Below are 21,617 nucleotides of genomic sequence, written 5' to 3' on the forward strand. Positions count from 1 at the left end.
AGCAATGTATCAGAGTTCCAGTTGTTCTATCTCCTCACTACTTGGTATTATCAGTCTTTTAAAAGCAATTGTGAACTTTTAAATTTCTAAATGAATCTTCATTTTATTTTATCTCCACAGAAATTGTGGGCTCTGCTGTGAGGTGCATTCAGAGATAGTTCTTGAGATGTCAAGACGAAGTGTACCAACCTCGAGGATGAGCCTGTAGACTCTGATATGAGCAGAGGAGACCAGAATCCAAGCACAGCCCAGCAAGAGCCTAGAGATTCTCAAAGGAATTCCAGACTCTTGCTCAATGGGCTCCTGGGTCTTCCAGGGCATTATGAGGCAAGACAGAACTGGAACAACAGGCTCAAAAAAGGAAGCTGACCCACTTCTGACCCATTCACTGTGTGCATGTCTCCAAAGGCCTGACCAAATAGTATGGAGCTGCCTTTCCCAAGGTGGCATTAGGGGTTAGTGGCAGTGCTGACCTGTGATGGCGAAGGATCCTGTTTCAATCTGGTCTCTGGTCTCTGGTTTCTGGTCCGGCTTGGAAAACAAACCCAAATCTCCTTGGAAGCAGAATTTCAGATGGGCCAACAGAGCTCCCTGGAGGTATGAGGCCTGAAGCCTGAAGGGACCAGCAGGTAACTGGGCACTGCAGCCTGAGTCTGGTCAGCCACAAGAAAGCATTCCTGCTTCCTTTCAGGGTGTTTTTTTGGTTTGTTTTGCCTGGGGAATGTAGAGGCTGGCACTCAAATTCCTACAGGACCTTCTGACAATGGAGGCGAGGGTGATCCTGAAGAAGGCTCCTTATCTGGTGACCAATGTCAGCCCTAACTGGACTGAGAAGTCAATGGCCACTTTCTTCTCTATGGTTCAGAATTTGACCCAATCTGCCCTGATGGAGATATAACCTGGGCCCCCCAGGGGAAGGGAGGCAGTGGCCATCCCCTATTTCAGTCCTCAGTTTAGGATTTCAGTACTCAGGGAGATGTAAGAAACATAAATTACGGGGTGAAGCCTATTTTACAAAAGACAGTGTGGCCGGTAGGTCATGGGAATGTAAAGTGGGGCGAGGTGACTGAGGGGCTGTTACTGGTTAGGGCTGAAAAGAGGGTCAGGCGGGGGAGGTGGCCAGTGGACGGAAGGAGGAACAGTGGAGAATGGAGCCTCGGGGCTTCAGGGGTGGGGAGAGCGAGGCCAGAGGCCGGGCGTGGGGCAGGGGGCAAGAGGGGGGGGGTCCGCCTGGGTTGGTTAAGCGGGCAGGGTATTTTCTCGGAAGAGGGAAAGTATGACCATGCTGGCGTGGATTCTGGGCCGAACTCCATCTATCGGGGATAGGGGGAGAGGGTTCTGTCTCCTCCCGGGGCCCAGCCCTTGGCGCCCTGGCTCTGGGTACCACAGGTGCCGGAAAACTTGCAGCGCTAGAAAGGAGATCATCAGCGGTGGCTGCCGGGTAAAGGCGTGTGCAGGGAGGGGTTTCTTCCCGGAGGGGGGTTAGCTGTCCTCACTTCCGGGTGCCTGAAGATGGACAAGCCTGGGGGTCCGAAGTTGGCGGCTGGAAACTAGATTCTTTTGGCCTCAGGTCGCCTATCTCCAGCGGCCACCAGACAACCACCGGGAATGGGCCGGCGGCCGCTCTGCAACGCCCGCGAACTCTTCTCGGAGCTTTAAACCCTGCCCCTCTAGTCCCGGCGGCGTCTCCTTGGCGACGCGCTGCGAAGTGCGGCTGCGCAAGGGTGACGGCGCGCGGACGAGGGGGAGGGGGTGTTTTGGTTCTAGCCGCTCGCCGTCCTTCCCAGGCTCCGTCGTCGGGAAGCTTCTGGTTTCTGCTTTCTTTTCCCATTCCCTTTCCTTTTCCAGACTCGGTCCTCCTTCCCTCTTTCCCTTTTGCCTGCTTCCCTATTTCTACTGACGCCCCGGGTCCGGGCCATTTTCCGGGCCGGGCACTCTAAGGTGCACGGCCCCGGGGCCCGGTATATGACCCGCCGTCTTGCTACCCCTCGCTTCCCCCGCCCCATGTGGCTGCGGGGCCCCGGCGGCGCTGCCCACTATGGCCCGGAAAGCAGTTAGCAGGAAGCGGAAAGCGCCAGCCTCGCCGGGAGCTGGGAGTGAAGCTCAGGGCCCGCAGGTGAGGGCTGAGAGGGCTGGGACTCGGGTGGTAAGGCCGAGGCACCCACAGGGGACTAGGGTTCGCAGATCAGGGAAACGCGACAGGGATCCCAGGTCTGTAGTCGGGATGGAGTAGGGGGAGCGGAGGCCGGGCCTGTAGAGTCAGGGCTGGGCCATCAGTAGTTCACTGGAGAGCCGATAGGCCGGGGTAAGGAGCTAAAGGGGAACTTGAAAATGGGGCATATTACTGCGGAAGGTCTGCAGCCAGGAATGGGTCTTGAGGACAAACCAGAATCTGGGCTTTGGAGGAAGGAAATCCGAAGTCGAGGGGAATCGGGAACAAAACCTCGTAGAAGATAGGGATAGAGAGTGTGACGTAGTCCCCCTTACAAGGGCCCGGGGAAGCAGGGATGATTGCATTTCTAGTATAGGAAGGAGTCTCGCTGTGGATACCCAAGCCCTGAGCGGGCGCTTGGACCCTTAGAACAAACAGTAGTTCCCAGGTATCATCCCTATACCACCCTCTCTGGAGGGGAAGAGCTTGTTGGATGCGTATTCAGACTCAGATATTTGGACTCTGATTTCCCGTGCCTCCCACCCCGTTGGTGTTAGGTTTTGGAATTATACAACTGCCTGGAGCGCGGGGCCTCGTGACATGGGGGCGGCCATTAATAGTGCATCCCGGAAGACCTGGGACCCTAAATCTGGCTCCTTGGGTTGCATCCTTCATGCTCTGAGGGGGGTACAGGCTGAAAGGGAGAAGAGGGCTGGATAGAGAGAGATGCAGCCCAGGTCGGTGTGGTAATCATTCAGCCCCTCATTCCCTTCCCTGTCAGGTATAACATAGGGTCTCTGAATCTTTCACTCCTAAAAGGCCTAGTAAACCTTATGGCCTCATTTGTCTCTGCTTCCATTCCCTTGTCTTCTCATTCCTTCTTTCTCATATGTAAGTTTGACTATAAGCAGCATGTTTTCAGTGTTGGAAGAGTTAAACTAGACGGTTTGGGTTGAGATTCCTGTTCTTGTATTTCTGTTGCATGTAAATCCTGCAGGATGAGTTCTGGGTGATTTCTCTAATACCGTAGGATCCCTTGTTCTGAAGGAAGGTAGCCAAAGCCCTGATTTCTAATATTGCTTTCCACAGTTTGGCTGGGATCACTCCCTTCACAAAAGAAAAAGACTTCCCCCAGTGAAGAGATCCTTAGTGTACTACCTGAAGAACCGAGAAGTCAGGCTACAGAATGAAACCAGCTACTATCGTGTGTTGCATGGTTATGCAGCACAGCAGCTTCCCAGTCTCCTGAAGGAGAGAGAGTTTCATCTTGGGACCCTTAATAAAGTGTTTGCATCTCAGTGGCTGAATCATAGGCAGGTGGTGTGTGGCACAAAATGCAACACGGTAAGTGTCTGGGGGGATGTGAACTTTATCCTCGGTCCTGGATGTATGGTTCCATATGTCTAGAACCTCTCATTGCTCATTTTCCTCATCAGTTTCTCTTGGGAGGAGATTGCTTTACTCTCCTTTCCATTTCCTTCTGTCTGTTGGTGACTTCTTCCTCTCTTTTTCTGTTCCTTTTCCCAATTCTACATTTCTGATAAATCTTTAGAGGAGCCTGTTTCTGTAGGCCTCTGGCCATATGGATATGCCACTGCTTCTAGAGTGTTATTTTTTTTTTTTTTAACTTAACGTAGCTTTTTAAGTCAGAGATCTCAAAGGAAAGATGGAGGAAAGAGACCTCAGAGGAAAGACTGAACATCATTAAGGATACATGATAGTGAAAACCTAGGTGTTAGCTGCTAGCCTAAAGGCATATGTAGAAGTATTTAAAAGAGCACTTGGCAGAATTCACTTTTAGAGAATAGAACCTAAAGATGTATATCTTATAAGAATAGGCAGAGAATGTGTGCCTGGTGTTATCTTGCAGGATGTACATGTTTTCTCTTTCCACAGTAGCCTCCTTGAAAAGGATTCAGAAGAAAGAAAAATTAAGTATAAGTAGAAGTGTATTTTTACATAGAAGACAATTATAAGTGAATGAAGGGAAAAATTTATCAGTAACCTATATAACCAGCATAATTATAGGCATTGATAAAATAAGTCAGTCTGTGATTGGGTATGGTGGTTATGATTGGAACAGAAGAGCACAAATAGCATGATGTCAGATGAATGGCAAGTGAAAAGAGGCAGGGCCTGGACGTGGGAAATGATTCTGAATGAACTATAAGAAAAGATGAGATGAGGCCTAGCTGCTCTCTCCATTTTCACCTTATTCTGTGTGAATAGACAAGTAATGTCATAATGGCTGGGTAAATTTATCCTGGACAGAAATATATCTTGGATCAATTGGAAGAGAGATGGTTGCTGTGGATCAAGAAAGTTTTAAGCCCTAGCTGGTTTGGCTGAATGGTTAGAGTATCGGCCCATGACTGAAGGATCCTGGGTTTGATTCTGGCTAAGAGCTCTTAACCTTGGTTGCCGGCTTGAGCTCCGGCCCGGGCTGGAGTATGTGCAAGAGGCAACCAATTGATGTCTCTCACATTGATATTTCTCTCTGTCTCTCTGTCCCTTCCATTCTCTCTGAAAAGCAATGAAAAAAATACCTTCTGGTGAAGATTTAAAAAAAAGAAGAAAGAGAAAGAAAGTCTTAGGTACTAGGAGAAGTGTTTGTTTATAAAGGACACAGGCAAAGATTTAACATAATAAGGAAGGAAATAAATAATACCATGGTGGTTGGGGCCAGGCTTTCATTTCCTCTTCTGTTGAAGGCTACTTGTCATACAGAAGCCTTTCAAAACTATGTAGTTGTGGCAAGCCTCTACAAAACTTCATTTTTCTAGTCTCTCAGGCTGTCATCATTGTCACTTGGAGTAGAAAGAGTCTCTTATTTGGAGAAATTAATTCCACTCCCTACACATACCATTATAGTGTTTTGCCTAGCAAATGTTGCTGAATTGTAAATTCAAGTAATCATGATAGTGTCCTGCTTCTGGCTCTTATTATTTTGAAGGTGAGAGTAATATTAAGTAATAATGTTCCTACTGTTAACACATACCTCTTTCTGCCTTCCTATGTCCTCATGACCTTACACGGGGGTCTGATTTTTTTTATAGTTAGTTGTGTTTTTTTTGTTTTGTTTTTTGCTTAGCTTCCAGAAGCAAGGCAGGGAACCAGGAACACTGCTCTTCTCTGAACATTGAGACATTTGGCAAATGATTCCCTTAGCTGTGTCTTTGTTTCCCTATCTTTAAAATGGGAGTGGTAATATTGAGTGCTGAGAAGGTGATGTGGATATCTTGGGAAATACTTCAAGTGAGCAATATCTTACTCAAAAATAGTATTAGTGCTAGTGAATCCAAAGTCTTTTCCAATGCTTTTGGCACTCCCTGAGACTCCCCTCAGTTTGAGAGAAAGGAAAATTATTTAAGCAATTAGAATTGTCTGTAGATAGTATGTGAAGATTTTGGGGGAGGAGGCGTTCATGTTGGATTCTTAGTAGTAAAGACTTCACAGATAGACTTGGTGGATCTTAATGAAGCAAATGAATTTGGGCTGCAATTTGCTGCCAATGAGAGGAAGAAGAACTTTGAGGAGCCTAATTTTGGGGGTGGGGTGGCATGGTAGATGTCAGGGTTGAGAGAATAGCTATAATATTGTATCGCTGAGCTTACATATTCAGATTCCTGAAATAATAAAATCAGAATATGTAACTCAATTCAGGACACAAGGAAACAAAATATGGTGAAGTGTGGGAGCTTTGCTCTGACCAGATTTTTTATTCATTCACCCTTGTTTTACTATTTTATTTTCCCAAAGGGATTATAGCCTCTTAGAAAATGCCTTAAAATGCTTGCAGAATTCCTTGGGCCCTGCCAAATGTACAGCTCAGGTTAACAGTATGCTTATCTATATATCCATCTATGTTTTGTAATTAAGATAGTAACCTGCTGTTTAGCAATATTTTATTAATTTTTTATAATTTGAGGCTTTTTTTAATCCTCACATAAGGATATTTTTTCCATTGCTTTTCAGAGGGAGTGGAAGGAAGAGAGAGAAAGAGAGAAACATCTATATGAGAGAGACATATCGATTGGTTGCCTCTTACTTGCACCCCGACTGGGGCCGGGGATCCAGCCGGTAACCAAGGTACATGCCTTTGGCCGGAATCGAACCCTGGGGGGCCCTTCAGTTGTGGGCCAATACTCTAATGACTGAGCCAAACCGGCCAGGGCTGAACTCTTATTTTTTTTAAATGTTACTTCAGCTAGATAAAACTTGTTTTTTCTTAGCCTAAAGCAGGGGTGGGGAATGTCCAGCCCCCAAAATCATTTGGTCTGGCCCTGCCAAGGCCTCACCAAAGAAGCAGTTCCAGCTATCACATTAGGGGTGAATTAATGTTTGACCAAATATAGCAGGCTAATTTTTTTTTTTTTTAATATATCTTTATTGATTTTAGAGAGAGGAAAGGAGAGGGAGAGAGAGAGATAGAAACATCAATGATGAGAAAGTCATTGATCGAGGCCACAACCTGGGCATGTGCCCTGACCAGGAATCGAACCCCGATCACCTGGATCCCAGGTTGACACTCAACTGCTGAGCCACGCCCAGCCGGGCTAGCAGGCTAATTTTTAAGTTGATAATTTTGTATGGCTCAAGAATGATGTTATAAATATCCAAATGGCCCCTGGCAGAAAAAATGTTCCACACCCCTGGCCTAATGCAATCGTGAAAGTGGCCTTGACCAGTTACCATTCATTGCTTGTCTTGTTACTGATAAAAGTTGAACAGTTATATATTATACATCTTCTCTGGGGAGAGGGAGTGAAATAGGGACTTGAAAATACAGTGATAGGATATACAGCAAAAGGAATTTCCTTTTTCTATCATACAAGGTGTTTTTTGGAGCTCAAAACAGCACCTAGAGAGCCCTGGCCAGTGTGGCTAGGTTGGGCGTCATCTTGTGCACCAAAGGGTTGCTGGTTCTATTCCCAGTCAGGGCACATACCCAGGTTTCAGGCTTGATCCCTGGTAGGGGGCGTGTAGGAGGCAGCCGATTGATTCCCACATCAGTGTTTCTTTCTCTCTCCCTCTCCTCTCGCTCTAGAGAGAGACATCTTGCTTCTCAGTGGGCACATGCACATACCATATTGTCGTTAAGTCTTTGTGCCGTAATGGTCAGGAAGTAAGAATGTGTCTTTACCCAATCCCCTGTGCTGTTTCACTAGTTTAAAATTGCTGCACTGTAATTAAAACTGTTCACCTGTCATCATTTTTTTAGCATAAATTCTTGAAACTGCAGAGTTCACACTTTTTTTTTTTTTTAAATATGTCTATTGATTTCAGAGAGGAAGGGAGAGAGAGAGATAGAAACATCAGTGATGAGAGAGTCATTGATTGGCTGCCTCCTGCGTGCCCCCTACTGAGGATCGAGCCAGTAACCCCGGGCATGTGCCCTGACCGGGAATCGAACTGTGATCTCCTGGATCAAAAAGGTGGATGCTCAACTGCTGAGCCACACCGGCCAGGCAGGTTTACACATTTTAAATTTTTGATATGTAGTGTCTGACCATTTTCTCTTGTGTTTCTTGGTCTTAGCTCTCTGCTTTGCTCCCCACCTTCTGGGCTTGGAATACGGAATGGATTCCTCTTCTTTGATTTCAGTTGTTTCCTTTCCCCAGCTTTCAGCAAATGGGCTGCCCACTTGTGTTTTACTGTCTGACTCATTAGAGTTTATCTTGAAGTCTGTGCTACCTATGTGGATTTGCTTTCCTTTCTCCATTAGGCTCCAGCTAAAACATTCTTTGAGTTTTAGAAACTTTGTGAGCCCCACCATTTTATTAAGCCACATTGATCTCTGTACGCATATTTGCATGCATCTACATACACATTAATGCATGCAGAGATGTACTCACTAGTCTTAGAATCTTCCTGACTGTAAGGCCTTTGCTTTCTTTCCGCCCCCTCTGTTCTTGAATGTAAACTGCAGGGAGCCATTGAACCTCAAGTTTACCTTGCCATGCAGCTAGTTTCTGGCAGGGATCCTAGTAGGTTAATGCAGAGTAGCCCCATTCTAGGAAGTGTTACAGGAGCTGCATGAAGCCTTCGCCCCTTGTCAGAGAGCTTGGGGAGATATTCTGTGGCAGCTCCTCCACATCACTGTACCTTCCTTTGAAGAAGGAAAAGGGTTCTCTCCTTCACATGGTGCTTTGTCATTCCTATGCAAAGATGAGGTGAGGTTGGGGGTAAACTCTTGGTTTCCTAGGCCCTCTGCAGACCCAACTGTTACCAGTTTTTCCATCGCCCTTATATCAAATGTTTTTCATCCAGTGTAGAAGCTTTTCTTATACCCTAGCAAAACTAAACAAACATGAACATGGTATATTATTATTAGCTATCACTTGTTAAGCACCTATTCTGTGCTGAGCCCTGTGCTAAACACTTTATATTTTATTTGATCTCTTAGCAACCCTATGAGAGAGATAATATTCAAGTTTTATAGATGACAGGATTCAGAAAGTTTTAGTGACTTGCCCAAGATCACAGCTAATAGGTAACCAATTTGGAATTCAAACCTAGATCTCTCCCAACTCCAAAACTGCAGAGGTTGGACTTTAGGTTTTCTTGAATATGAATAGATGAAACCTTTTTCCTCACCTTTTTTAAAGGATGGCAGAAGTGGAGAGAATGGCAAAGGAATGGACTAAAATAATTTTATATATTTTTTAAATATACCTTTATTGATTTCAGAGAGAGGAAAGGAGAGGGAGAGAGAGAGATAGAAACATCAATGATGAGAGAGTCATTGATTGGCTGCCTCCTGCACGCCCCCGACTGGGGATTGAGCCAGCAACCCGGGCATGTGCCCTGATGGGAATCGAACCCCAATTGCTTGGATCCTAGGTCAACGCTCAACTGCTGAGCCACGCCCAGCTAGGCTAAAATAATTCTTAAAAGTCTTAGCCAGCCCTCAGTTTCCACAGGAGAAACTCAGATCTTTGCAGGTTGCAGGTCAGTTTTCTCTTATGTCTTATCAAACTCATTGCCCTCAGTGTACAGAGCCGATTCTCTTCACATCTGTGCTTCTCAAACTTCAGCAGACCTAGAGATCTTGGGAAATTCCAGGTTCTGACTTAGATCTAGGGCAGGGCCTGAGATTGTTTCTAACAAGCTCCCAGGTGCTCCTTTGAATAACAAGGGTCTATCTAGATCAGTGACTGTCAAACCTCGGCTGTAAACGGAGTGTCCTGGAGATTCTTGGGGAAAATTCAGTTTTACTGACCGCATACTCAGTAATTTCGAATTGAAGGAGTTTCAGAGTAGGGCCTGGGAATTGTTTTTGTTTTGTAGTTTTTTTAAAAAAAAAGAAAATCCCCTAGGTTATTGTAATAATTAGTTTAGGAATCGCTGGTCTAGCAGCTAACATATTATGGATACATTGTTTCTAAGTTGTATGGGTTTTTTTGTTTTTTTTTGTGTTTTTTTTAAATACATCTTTATTGATTTCAGAGAGAGGAAAGGAGAGGGAGAGAGAGATAGAAACATCAATGATGAGAGGGTCATTGATCAAGCCCGGAACCAGGTATGTGCCCTGACCAGGAATCGAACCCCGATCGCCTGGATCCTAAGTCAATGCTCAACCGCTGAGCCACGCCCGGCTGGGCTGTTTCTAAGTTTCTATGCATGTACAGATAAGAATTTGATACTGAAAATATGCCCAAATCAGCAGAAAACCTTTAGTCAGGCTCTTTTTTCAAAAAACTTGATTTGAGAGAGAGAGAGAAAGAGAGAGGGAGGGAGGGAGGGGGAGGAAAGGGAAAGGAGGAAGGAAGGAAGGAAGGAAGGAAGGAAGGAAGGAAGGAAGGAAGGAAGGAAGGAAGGAAGGAAGGAAGGAAGGAAGGGCAAAGGCAAAGGCGGGAAGGAAGGGAAGGAAGGGAAGGAAGGGAGGAAGGAAGATTGATTTTTTTTGTTCCACTTATTTATGCATTCATTGGTTGATTCTTGTATGTGCCCTGACTGGGGCTAGAACCCAAACCTTGGTGTACCTGGATGACACTCCAACCAACTGAGCTACCTGGCCAGGGCTGGTCAGGTTCTTTAGGTCCATAGTCTGTCTAATGCAAGTCCTCTTTAAAGCTGTCTTTGAATCCCAAGCAAAATTTACTGTTTCCTAATCTGCATTCATGTAGCATATTGTACTTGTCTCTGTTATATTATTTTCATGTTTCTTATGACAAGTAGCCCTGCTGATGGCTTTAATAATTCCCAGTATCTAGCATGTAGTAGGCATTAATTAAATGTTTGATGGATAGTGGATGTTTGTATTCAGGGTTAGCCACATTAAAGAGAAACTATTCAGCTTATATCCCTTTTTTCTTATAGCTCTTTGTAGTGGATATCCAGACCAGCCAGATCACCAAGATTCCCATTCTGAAGGACCGGGAGCCTGGAGGTATAACCCAGCAGGGCTGTGGTATCCATGCCATCGAGCTGAATCCTTCTAGAACACTGTTAGCCACTGGAGGAGACAACCCCAACAGTCTTGCCATCTACCGGCTGCCTACACTAGATCCTGTGTGTGTAGGGGATGTAAGTTTCTCCAATAATTGTAGCTAAGAGGTAGCCTTCTTTTTCAACACAGCCCAGTAGGTCACATGGACCCTTCTCCCACAGCCCCCTCAGAAGGGATAGTTTCCTGTAGCTTTCTGCTGACTCTTGGGGCATGGGAGTGAGGTGTGGGGGTAGAGATTTCAGAAATGGGGACTGGACTCCCCATAGGGAGTATCAGGCATATTGACAGAGTATTTGTTTGATGAAGGAACGGGCAGTGTGCCTCAGAGGCTGGTAGCAGTGGGTTAGTGTTTGAGTCCAGTTTCCACATATCCTACTGCCCATAGTCAGAGAGCAAAGATTATTAAATCATTCATTCAGCAACTATTTAGTGAGCCTTCTAAGGCCAGGCATTATTTAGACACTTGGGGCCCAGCAGTGAATAAAACAGATAAAGCTCCTATTCTCTTGAAGCCTGTATTCTAGTGAAGGGAAACAATATATAAACCATATAAACCAATAAATACTCACCAGCAGTATGTCAGAGTTGATAAATGCCATGGAGAAGAGTAAAGGCAGGCTAAAGCAATAGAAAGTATGGAGAATGCTATTTCAGAAGATGGCCTCATTGATAAGAATGACATTTGACCTGAAACTAATAAAAAATAATATTGAGTGTAAACTATAATTGAAAAAAAACTTATATTGTACATAAGCAATAATTGAAAAACATTTGAGCAGGGAGACTTAAAGGAAATGAGAGTGCAAGCCATGTTGATGTCTAGAGGAAGACAGTTCCAGACAGAAGGAACAGCAAAGAGGACAGTTATAACTCTTGTCCCAGGGAGAATATATGACGATGTTGGAGGGATGAGAGGTGCATGATTGTATGTAGGAGCCCCAAATAGGACATCTAGAGATGGAAGGCCAGAGCTGTGTATCTACTAGACATGCTTATTGTACACAGGAATGCCAGTTTTATTCCAGCCTTGAGCTCCTCAAGACAGAAGTCAAAGATCATGGGGTCATACCAATGGGTTGAAATCACCAGAGATCAGAGTTGTAATTTTTACAAAGATATTTTCAGTCAGACTTGTATGCTTTTCAAGAGTGTACATTGTAATCCTTGTTTTACTAATTTCCTTTTTTTTTTCTTTCTCCCCTCTATGTACCTGTCATTCCCTCCTCTCCAAGGATGGTCACAAGGACTGGATCTTTTCAATTGCATGGATCAATGACACTATGGCTGTGTCTGGTAAAATTGCCTTTTTGTAGGGACTTTTGGTGTGGCAGGGAGAGAGGGAAGCTAGAAATTTAAAAGGAATAGTAGTGTGAATGAAAATAGCCCAGTAAACAGACAGTCAACCAGTGATGAGGAGAGTCACTGCCTCCTACATGCCCCCCACTGGGGATCGAACCCACAACCTGGGCATGTGCCCTGACCAGGAATCGAACCTCAAGGTAGATGCTCAACTGCTGAGCCATGCTGGCTGGGCAGGATTCCCTGTTATTTGTCTCCCCAAGGAATGGGAGGACTGAGGCGGTCTTGGCATCTTTATAGGAGTTGTTTGTGTTGATAACCTGCACTAAATTTGGTTGGTGGAAGTCAGGACTTGTTTTTGTTTGGGATTCTCCCATCTCTTTCAGATTCCTTGCCAGTGTCTTCTTTTCAAGCCCATAGCTCCCAAGTGTACATTTCCTGAACAATAACAGCAGGTTTTAAGAACATTGCCTCTGCTATTAAAGACCTGAATTTGAATCCTCGTCCTACCACTTATTAGCACTGTGATCTTGAGCAAGTTACTTAACTTTTTTGAGAGGGACTTGGATTTCCTCATATGTAACATGGATAATGATTTTATATACTTTAGGGGTGGAACGTCCGGCCCGTGAAATCATTTGGTCTGGCCCTGCCAACACAACCGCAGGCGTGACTTGAAATTCAATAAATCCAGGAGCTTTTTTCATAGCTAGTTTTTAAGTTGATAATTATGTATGACCCTTGAATGATGTTATAAATATCCAAATGACCCTTGGCAGGAAAAAGGTTCCCCAATCCTGTCACTGGGAAGATTTAATGAGAGAATGCGTAGTGGTTGCATATTGAAAATGTTCAATACTTGTTAATCAGTGCTCATGTTCAGACTTGTGATGGGCATCTACCCCTGAACACTCCACCTGAAAATCAGTATATTCAAACTCATTCACACTCCCCCCCCCCCCCATTGACATATATTGGTGAGTGCTCCCACCTTTTGCCCAGTTGCACAACCAGAGAACTAAGACTCATCTTAGGCTCATTAGTTTCCTTAGATTACGAAGCCATGTTGATACTGTTTTCTAAAATACCTCTATATCCATCAATTTCTTTTCTATCTTCTCTACTCGAGTGGTTATCATCTATCTCTTGAGTTACCCAAGTATCCTTCAATATTTTCTTTCTGCTTTTAGTCTTGACTCCTCCAATTTAATCTTCATGTTGTTGCTAAATTAGTTCTTTATATTATTTTTCCTTAATGTAAAAGTGATACATGTAAGAAATTTTTTTTAAATCCTTACCTGATGATATGTTTATTGATTTTATTTATTTATTATTATTATTATTTTTTAAATATATCTTTGTTGATTTCAGAGAGAGGAAAGGAGAGGGGGAGAGAGAGAGATAGAAACATCAATGATGAGAGCATCATTGATCGAGCCCACAACCCGGGCATGTGCCCTGACCGGGAATCGAACCCCGATCGCCTGGATCCTAGGTTGACGCTTAACCACTGAGCCATGCCCGGCCGGGCTGATTTTATTTTATTTTATTTTTTTAGAGAGAGGAAAGTGGGGAGGGGAGGGAGGGGGGAGGGGAGAGAGAGAGAGAGAGAGAGAAACATCGATCAGTTGCTTCTTATATGCACCCCTACTGGGGTTGAACCTGCAACCTAACCTAGGTATGTACCCTGATCAGGAATCAAACCTGCATGCAGCCTTTTTGGTGCATAGGATAATGTTCCAACCTAGCCACCTCACCAGGTCTACACATAAGAAATTTTTAAAATACAGATAAAAAGGGAAATAAGACTTATTCATAATATCTCTACCCAGAAATAATCACTGTTAACATTTTGAAATATATCTTGCTAGTATTTTTTTAGTACATATTTTTTAGTTGGTTAAAATGGGATCATATAGAGGGATGGATATATGTATAGATGTATGTTATATCAAGTATAATAAAATATTGATAATAACTCATTGTAAAATTCAACATTTCAGGATGCTTGAACTTTTTCATAATAAAACTTGTGCAGTTTTATTTTTAAAATTTGCACAATAAACTCCATGTAGTTCTCCAGATGTGCCCTCTTTCTGGCCTTTTCTAGATTTCACACATGATGAACCCTCTGCTTTGAATCCTTGCCCACAGTTCTTATGATGCAAACAAATTGAATATTTCTGCCATGTTAGACAATTTTTACTACAAAGCGTTCAGGAGATTTAAATGTTGAAAGGGAACCTCCTGGTTTCCAAGGAGAGCTGGCAAATAACTTTACTGGAAAGGAATTTTAAAACCATGATTTTTTTTTAGCGGTTATTGATATTCTGTTTTATAACTATACCATAGCCATATTGTTAGACATATAAATTGTTCTGAGTAAACAGCTTTGTATATGGTTCTTATGATAGAGGATTACTCCTAGATGGGAGCACAAGCCTCTGGGTTTTGCTGCAGATTGCTCAGTTGTACTCTAGAAAGATGATCCCATTTTAGCTTATCACCAGCAATGTATTTAGAGCTCAATTTTTTAAAACTGTTCTTAGTTTTTTAAGTGCTTCATTATTATTTGTTAAGGAAAACTATCTTTTTAAGCATTCATTTTATGTAGAACAGTAATTCTTAGTACAAGGAGTGTGGTCCCTATGGGTCCATGGAAACCCTTCAAGACACCCATGAATCTCCTTGAAAGTAAATGTACAATGTGGTATTTTTGTGTATTTTTCTAGAGAAATTCCTAAGTCTCTTGAAGGGTTGCAAGCCTCAGAAAAGGTTAAGCAACAGCTGATGTAGAGATTCCCAGACCCTATTGCCCAATAGAAATCACCTGTGTGTACATGCCCACGTGACCTAAGCATTCGGCTTGAAAAGTACTAAGCTTTATCGAACTCTTTTTTTGAAAAAGTCCACCAACCATGTTATGTTTCAAGGTTATATTTTAAATCCTAGACCTTAGTCAAGTCATCCCCTTGGTGTAGCTATTAAAATGCATACTTCCCTGTTTTGGGGTGGGCCACCTGACCAAACTTCAGCACATATGAGGAGGATGCACAAAGGGCTAGACTAAAAAAGCCCATCTTGGCTTCTGCAGGACTGTCCTTTAGAGAGTTGAGTATATCTGACATTTGTGGTCTCCTTGGCCTGTAGGCTCACGTGATGGTTCTATGGGACTTTGGGAGGTGACAGACGATGTGTTGACCAGAAGTGATGCAAGGCACAATGTGTCACAGGTCCCTGTGTATGCTCACATCACTCACAAGGCCTTAAAGGACATCCCCAAGGAAGACACAAACCCTGACAACTGCAAGGTCCGTGCTCTGGCCTTCAACAACAAGAACAAGGTATGAGCTTGCCAAAGGTTGCCTGAAATCTATTACTCTTGCTTAGGCTGCTTGGCTTATGTCTTGGAAGATGCACTTCCCTTCTCCTTCCCTAAGTCAGTGCTTGCTGCATAGCTGGGTTCTGAGCCCACAGAGCACCTCTTGAAGAATAAGAGATGCTGATGAGAAATTATAACAGATTATGAATCCCACCCTTTGTATTGAGTTCTGTATTTCTCTGGATGGTTCATATTTGTGGGTCCATCATAGTTTCCCCAGGGTCTCTCTGATTTGACTCTTATTTGCATATGCCTTTGCAGGGGTTCTGTTTTGGGTGTGATTTTCATATATGCCTCTGAAAGCAATCACTTTTCTTCTCTTTGGTATTATTTTCATTCTTCACTTCTCAACACTGCCACCTAATCATTGCATTAGATCTCCTGAAACTGGGGTATTAAGTAATGTTGGGATGGAGACCCAGAGCCAGAAGAGGAGAAAGGCTTCTCCCAAAATCTGAATCAGGCCACAGTTTGAAGGGTAGTTCCCTTAACCTTCTATCTCCCTTCCATGTTTGTGGCTTACGTGTAGACTTATCTCTCCTAGCTTAGACCTTCCACTTATAGAAGCTCTCACACTGAGACTTAGAAAATTTCTTTCATGTGTGTGTTCTGCTCTGTCCAACAGAATATCATGGCAATGGTTGCATAGTAACGGCTTTTTGCACGATGTGTATCTATGTTATTGTTAGAAAATGTAATTGCTTCTTGAGAGAATTCAAGCAGCAGCATCAATTTAATAAGCTTTCCAGCTACATTCCATAGGGCTGATAATGAGGTGATACTCCCTGGCACCCCAGCTGGAATCATCATAGGATAGGAATGAAGAATGAGAGGACCCAAACTTCAAGGTCTTCCCCTGCTTACTGTTGTATATTACGTGCTACAGATTGGAATATAACTTGTTTTTCATTGTACTTGTAGGAATTGGGAGCAGTATCTCTGGATGGCTACTTTCATCTCTGGAAGGCTGAAAATACACTGTCTAAGGTGTGATGAACATGACTTAGTAGTTTTACCAAAAAATTACCTTATGGTTAAAATACTTTAATTCTCCCTGAGCCTTTTCCTTCTTGTCTAAAACATCAGTGCTCCAACCTAGCTGGTTTGGTCAATGGTTAGAGCATTGGCCCAAGGACTGAAGGGCCCTGGGTTCGATTCTGGCCAAGGGCACACACCTTGGTTACAGGCTCAATCTCCTGCTCTGGTTGGGGCTCGAGCAGGAGGCAACCAATTGATGTGTCTCTCTCACATCAATGTTTCTCTCTCTCTCCCTTCCACTCTCTAAAGAGCAGTGGAAAAAATACCCTTGGGTGAGGAATGGAAAAAAAGAATAAAACATCAGTGTTCCAAGGGTCTGGACATGTGGTTCCATGGTGCATGAAATCCTGAGTCTGGCATGCCTCTCTTAAAGGTCTTTAAAAGAGATTAGAGGGGGCAATTCTTTCATATTGTAAAGGCTTGCTGAGAGACTCCTTTAACAAGCAGTCCCCTAATCCACAACATATTTAAGCATTTGCTTATGGATTGTTGACTCTGCATGTTGTGAGGGCAGGAAGACCTAAATGTTAGGAACCACTGGTAACTGAAGATTAATTAAACTAAGATTAATCATCTCTGAAATAATCATATAAGGTAATGAGAACATGGATTTAATTTATAATATTTACAAGCAGCTCTTGCATAAAGTTAAGCCTACCTGTGGATCATTTGCCCTCTTCTCATCCCAGAGACCTTTGCTACTTGTTACGTCTGTGATAAACTCTTTCTCAAGAGGAATCAGCACCTCAGGAATTACTGATTCCTTTATGTCTTAGTGGTTTTTTAACTCCGTTTGCTTGGTGCCTTACATGCAATAGGCACCCACTGAGAACTGACTGAATGACAAGGATCCAGGGTTAAGCCTGATTGGGGATACCTGGGTTGAACCAGTGCCATGAGTATGCTTTTTGTAGTGTACAACCTCCATAAAATTGGGGAGTTAGACTGAAGGTAGCCAGAATTCAGTCCATTTGTCTGAAGAGCAGTGAGAAAGGTGGTGGCTCTTCCTGGCAGAGAGAACAGAGTGGGACCTTGGTTTTAGTGCCCTGGGGTTATCCCAGTAAACAACCTGTATATAGGTCTTGGCCTTTCTCTCTGCTTCTGATTATTTAATTACAGCTTGTGCTTTTCCCCTAACCAATCCTGTTCAGTACCTAGATCTTATTATTATAGTCAACCCTCTCTCTTACATACCTAGTTGTGGAGCAGAGTATTATTTCCTTATTTGGGGCTTGTCCTTTTGTCTTTGACTTTGTGTCCTTGTGTATGAAGGAAAGCCCAAAGGTGGGCATCTAAGAACAATGCCCTGCCTTATACTCTCTGGTAATGCCATGGGTGCATCTCTTTTCTCTGTGTTTTCAGCTCCTCTCCACCAAACTCCCATATTGCCGTGAGAATGTGTGTCTGGCTTATGGTAATGAATGGTCAGTATATGCAGTGGGCTCCCAAGCTCATGTCTCCTTCTTGGATCCACGGCAGCCTTCATACAACATCAAGTCTGTTTGCTCCAGGGAGCGAGGCAGTGGTAAGAGTCCTTATGTTTCGGGTTTGTTTTCAGTTATAGTTAAGATGCTCACATTTCAGAACAGAGAATAACGTGTATAAGGAGAGTAGTAAGGGAAAGAATAAATAGGCTTTGCTGGAATGATACCTGCAATGAACAGTTTTAAGAGATTTTGGTTACTATAGGTTTTATACCTAATAAGGAAATACTGATTCCACAAATGTTATCCAGCAGCTTTTATGTGCCAAGAGACATCTTCATATCCCATGCACTTATTTGATCCACAGATGCATTTTGCCTATGACCCAGAGAGGTTAGGCGACTTGTTTTAAATTCATACTGTGGGAGACAGTGCTTTGTTGGGTGCTTTAATTCTAGACTCTTTGCCACTTCAGTAGTGCTTTTAGGTTAAATACAAGGAAATATCTATTAATGTAATGATTTATAAATATGCAGATCACCCTCAGTTTCAGTATAGGTTGGAAGCATATAATGGAGAAGAGCTTAGAATTATGAACAATGACTCCAGATAGTCTAGAGGGGTCAAGGAGGTTCGGAGCGCACTTGTGGTCTCAGGCCCAAAGCATCTTGGGCTTCATCAGGTGTCTGTCCCTTCTCTGAGTCTTATGGGAAGTCTCCTGTTAGGTATATGGATGGCAATATGGCATCAGGGTTCTCTGGCTTTTTCATGAGCTATGCCTGCCATGGGAAAGGCATTATCCGGTATTTGGGGTACCATGTGAACTCGGTGTCAGAGAAATTCAGGCTAGCAGACTTAAAGTGCATGCTCCCCTTGCTCACTGCCCTTTACTTTTCTCTCTCAGGGATCCGGTCAGTGAGCTTCTATGAGCACATCATCACTGTGGGCACAGGGCAGGGCTCCCTGCTGTTCTATGACATCCGAGCTCAGAGATTCCTAGAAGAGAGGCTCTCAGCTTGTTATGGGTCCAAGCCCAGACTAGCAGGGGAGAATCTGAAACTAACCACTGGCAAAGGCTGGCTGGTGAGTAAGCCCCTGTCCGACATGCTTACTGGAGAATAACAGAAAAATTGTCTTTGCTCTACCTACCCATGCCCACTCCCACTGACACACCACTACCCACATACTTTTTCACTAGTAAGACACACTCCTTGGACCAGAGGCACTTTCACTTGATATTGCTTTTGTGTCTGCATATCTGTGGGAAAAGGCCCAATAAGACTAGTTGACCTAGGGTTTTCCCCTAGGTTACAATAGAACAGGAAAGAGAAGGAACCTCCGGCTGAGGCTGCCAGTGAATTATTAAAAAGTTTGGTTCCAGCTGTCTTGAGAAGACCTACAGTTTGTATAGCAATTCTTTAGCCTGCTCATTCATTTCCTCCCTACTGTTCAGTTGGAAAAATGAAGCCCCTATTTACATAAGCATCAATCTCCTGACATCGGGTTACAGGACCCTCTGTTCCTAAAGAGACCAGAAAGCATTCCTGTCCCTCCCTTCCCCGATTCCTGCCCCATGGCCTAAAGGTGCTAACAGAGTCTCTTTCTCTTCCCATAGAATCATGATGAAACCTGGAGGAATTACTTTTCAGACATTGATTTCTTCCCCAATGCTGTTTACACCCACTGCTACGACTCATCTGGAACAAAACTCTTTGTGGCAGGGGGTCCTCTCCCTTCAGGGCTCCATGGAAACTATGCTGGGCTCTGGAGTTAATGACAACTAATTCTCTCCCAAAATGCAGAGATTTACACTAACTTCCATCCTCTGTTTCCTTGTTTCTTCTTTTGTTTTTTTCCAATTGTGTGAGGCCCTCATATTTTAGTGGGAACACCAGAGTTTGCCTATGGTTTAGGTTCTTGTCAGAAAGAAGCTCTATATAGAAATCTGAAGGTTTTGTTTGTTTTTTCCCTTTTTGGTAATCAGAATTTCACTTTACTATGTTTTTTCTTTCTGGCTTCTTAACCAAACATTTTTAGTCCCTATTTGTTTTTTTTGTTTTGTTTTTTTTCAAGTGACACACACTTTTCCCTCTCTTATTTCTTTAGGCTGACTTAGTCGTTCTTACCCTTCACTGTTGAGAGGTAGGGCTCCTTTACAATTATGTGGTTGCTGTCAGACTTTCTGTGAAAGTTTGGGCGCTGTGTGTGCCTGTGTGTGTGTGTGAACTTGTGTACCTGAAAGTACTGTGTGTTACTGAAAGTACCTGGAGTGAGGATTACTTGCAATTAAAATATTTATAAAAGAAACAACTTTGTTCACAGAGTCCAGCTTTGGGACTAATCTTTATCTTGTTTTTTAAAGTCTAATAACACTGATTATAGAAAGTAAAAACAGAAAGAAAAATCAGGAAACCTTTTGAGTTAGATTGTCGACTTCCTGGGGACTCTTGTGTCAGGACTCCAAAGTGATCCATCCCCTACCTGCCTTCCCATCTGTGTGTCCCCCCAGGTGAGAACACTTATGTTTCTGTGTCACTTCTACTTCAACTTCCTGTCTCCTTAGCCAGTGTGGCCACTCCCCTAAAACATCAGTCTCCATCCAAATGCAGCTCTAGAGGCTGCAGAAGGCTTGGTAGAACAAGGTAAAGAGAATCCTCATCCTAACCTCCCTCACCCTCCCCTCAGAGAAGACCTGATCTGCTATCTCAGGGGCCTGGAGCTGGGGGCCTCAAGTCAGCTAAAATTAGCATAGTCAGTCCCCTTGGCTTTGAGGAGAAACTTCTCCTTTGCCTTTCTTCTAGTCTTCCCAATGGGTTTTACTTTTGTTTTCCAAACTGGGTTCAGTCTCCAGGAGGGTAGGGACTAATAGGGATTTTATCTGTGTGTAGAGGGCTTCATGTGTGAAACGTCTGTTTTCTTAATACAGCGGGGCTGGGGTTGAAGCCACCTCTCCCACTCTGTTGGCTCAGCACTAAGGTGGTGATGGCGTGGCCTACAACCACCAGCGTTGTGCATGTTAAAAGCTTTGATGTGATTAGTATTTTGTTCCTCCCTTGAACTGTCTAGTCTGAGGTTTTTAAACTTGCAGGCAACTGACTGATCGTGATGTCCAGTTATTCCTTGCTTTTTATGCATCATGTTGCAGATAACAGCTATTTCTACCCACAAATTCCTCCTCCATTTGAAGTACATACTCTGCTTCTGTCAACAGCCCATTCTGGGGAAAGGAAAAGTCATAATTATTCCTGCACTCCAGGTTCTAAGTTGTTCTCCTAGTCACCCCTTTCTGTTCCGGGTGTAAGTAGGGAGATTGAAAGAGTGTCGTCTTGATGATGGGAGCTGGTGGGAGGGAAATCAGTAAGTCACCGTATCTTGACAGTACAATGCATACACCACAGGTTCTAGAATTCTCATCTTCTAACTTAGAGAAATAGGTGCTATAAACAGGGAATTAAGCAAAATGCTGGATGCTGTAGGTCTTTTAATTGTCTTAATTTTTTTCTATTAAACTATAGGCTTTAGATTTCTTAGTTCTCACAAGAGCTTTTAAACCAACTTGTATATTTAAAAAAAAAAAAATCTTAAGTTCTTAAATAGGATGTTTTGTACTGTTGCCAGACCCTCTTCTGTGATGGGTAATGCGTTTGATTGAGTTTTTGTTTTAAAAAATGTAGCACTTGACTTTTTGCCAAGTAAAAAAATAAATATTATTCCAGTGCAAAGTGGTTTGAATGAGTATGTATAGCCAAGGGGCAGCAGGAAAAAGGCTCTGAATTACTGGCTGAGGTGCCAGGATTGCTTAGAGCAGAAGGGAAACACGAGTGTTCCCTTAAGTTTAAAGGCAGGTCAAGTGCAAACACACAAACACTA

At 43.5% G+C, this 21,617-nt stretch overlaps 1 protein-coding gene across 1 annotated transcript; it reads left to right on the top strand.

Annotated features, from left to right (window-relative positions):
* Positions 1-1,474: 1,474 nt before the first annotated feature.
* DCAF12 (DDB1 and CUL4 associated factor 12) lies at positions 1,475-21,466 on the top strand. The gene is made up of 9 exons (XM_081152090.1): positions 1,475-2,116; positions 3,242-3,496; positions 10,475-10,681; positions 11,837-11,897; positions 15,054-15,247; positions 16,207-16,272; positions 17,686-17,848; positions 18,652-18,830; positions 19,363-21,466. The coding sequence occupies exons 1-9, from the start codon at positions 2,039-2,041 to the stop codon at positions 19,519-19,521; spliced, it is 1,362 nt and encodes a 453-aa protein (XP_081008216.1). The 5' UTR covers positions 1,475-2,038; the 3' UTR covers positions 19,522-21,466.
* Positions 21,467-21,617: the final 151 nt, after the last annotated feature.

Source organism: Miniopterus schreibersii (assembly GCF_964146895.1).
Source record: "Miniopterus schreibersii genome assembly, chromosome: 11".
Classification (NCBI taxonomy): domain Eukaryota; kingdom Metazoa; phylum Chordata; class Mammalia; order Chiroptera; family Miniopteridae; genus Miniopterus; species Miniopterus schreibersii.

Excerpts from the sequence above, each read along its gene's own strand:
- DCAF12 (XM_081152090.1), top strand. The coding sequence starts at position 2,039 with ATGGCCCGGAAAGCAGTTAGCAGGAAGCGGAAAGCGCCAGCCTCGCCG. Across the intron at positions 3,497-10,474 it reads GTGGCACAAAATGCAACACG|CTCTTTGTAGTGGATATCCA; the intron begins GTAAGTGTCTGG and ends TTTTTCTTATAG. Across the intron at positions 16,273-17,685 it reads CTGAAAATACACTGTCTAAG|CTCCTCTCCACCAAACTCCC; the intron begins GTGTGATGAACA and ends CTGTGTTTTCAG.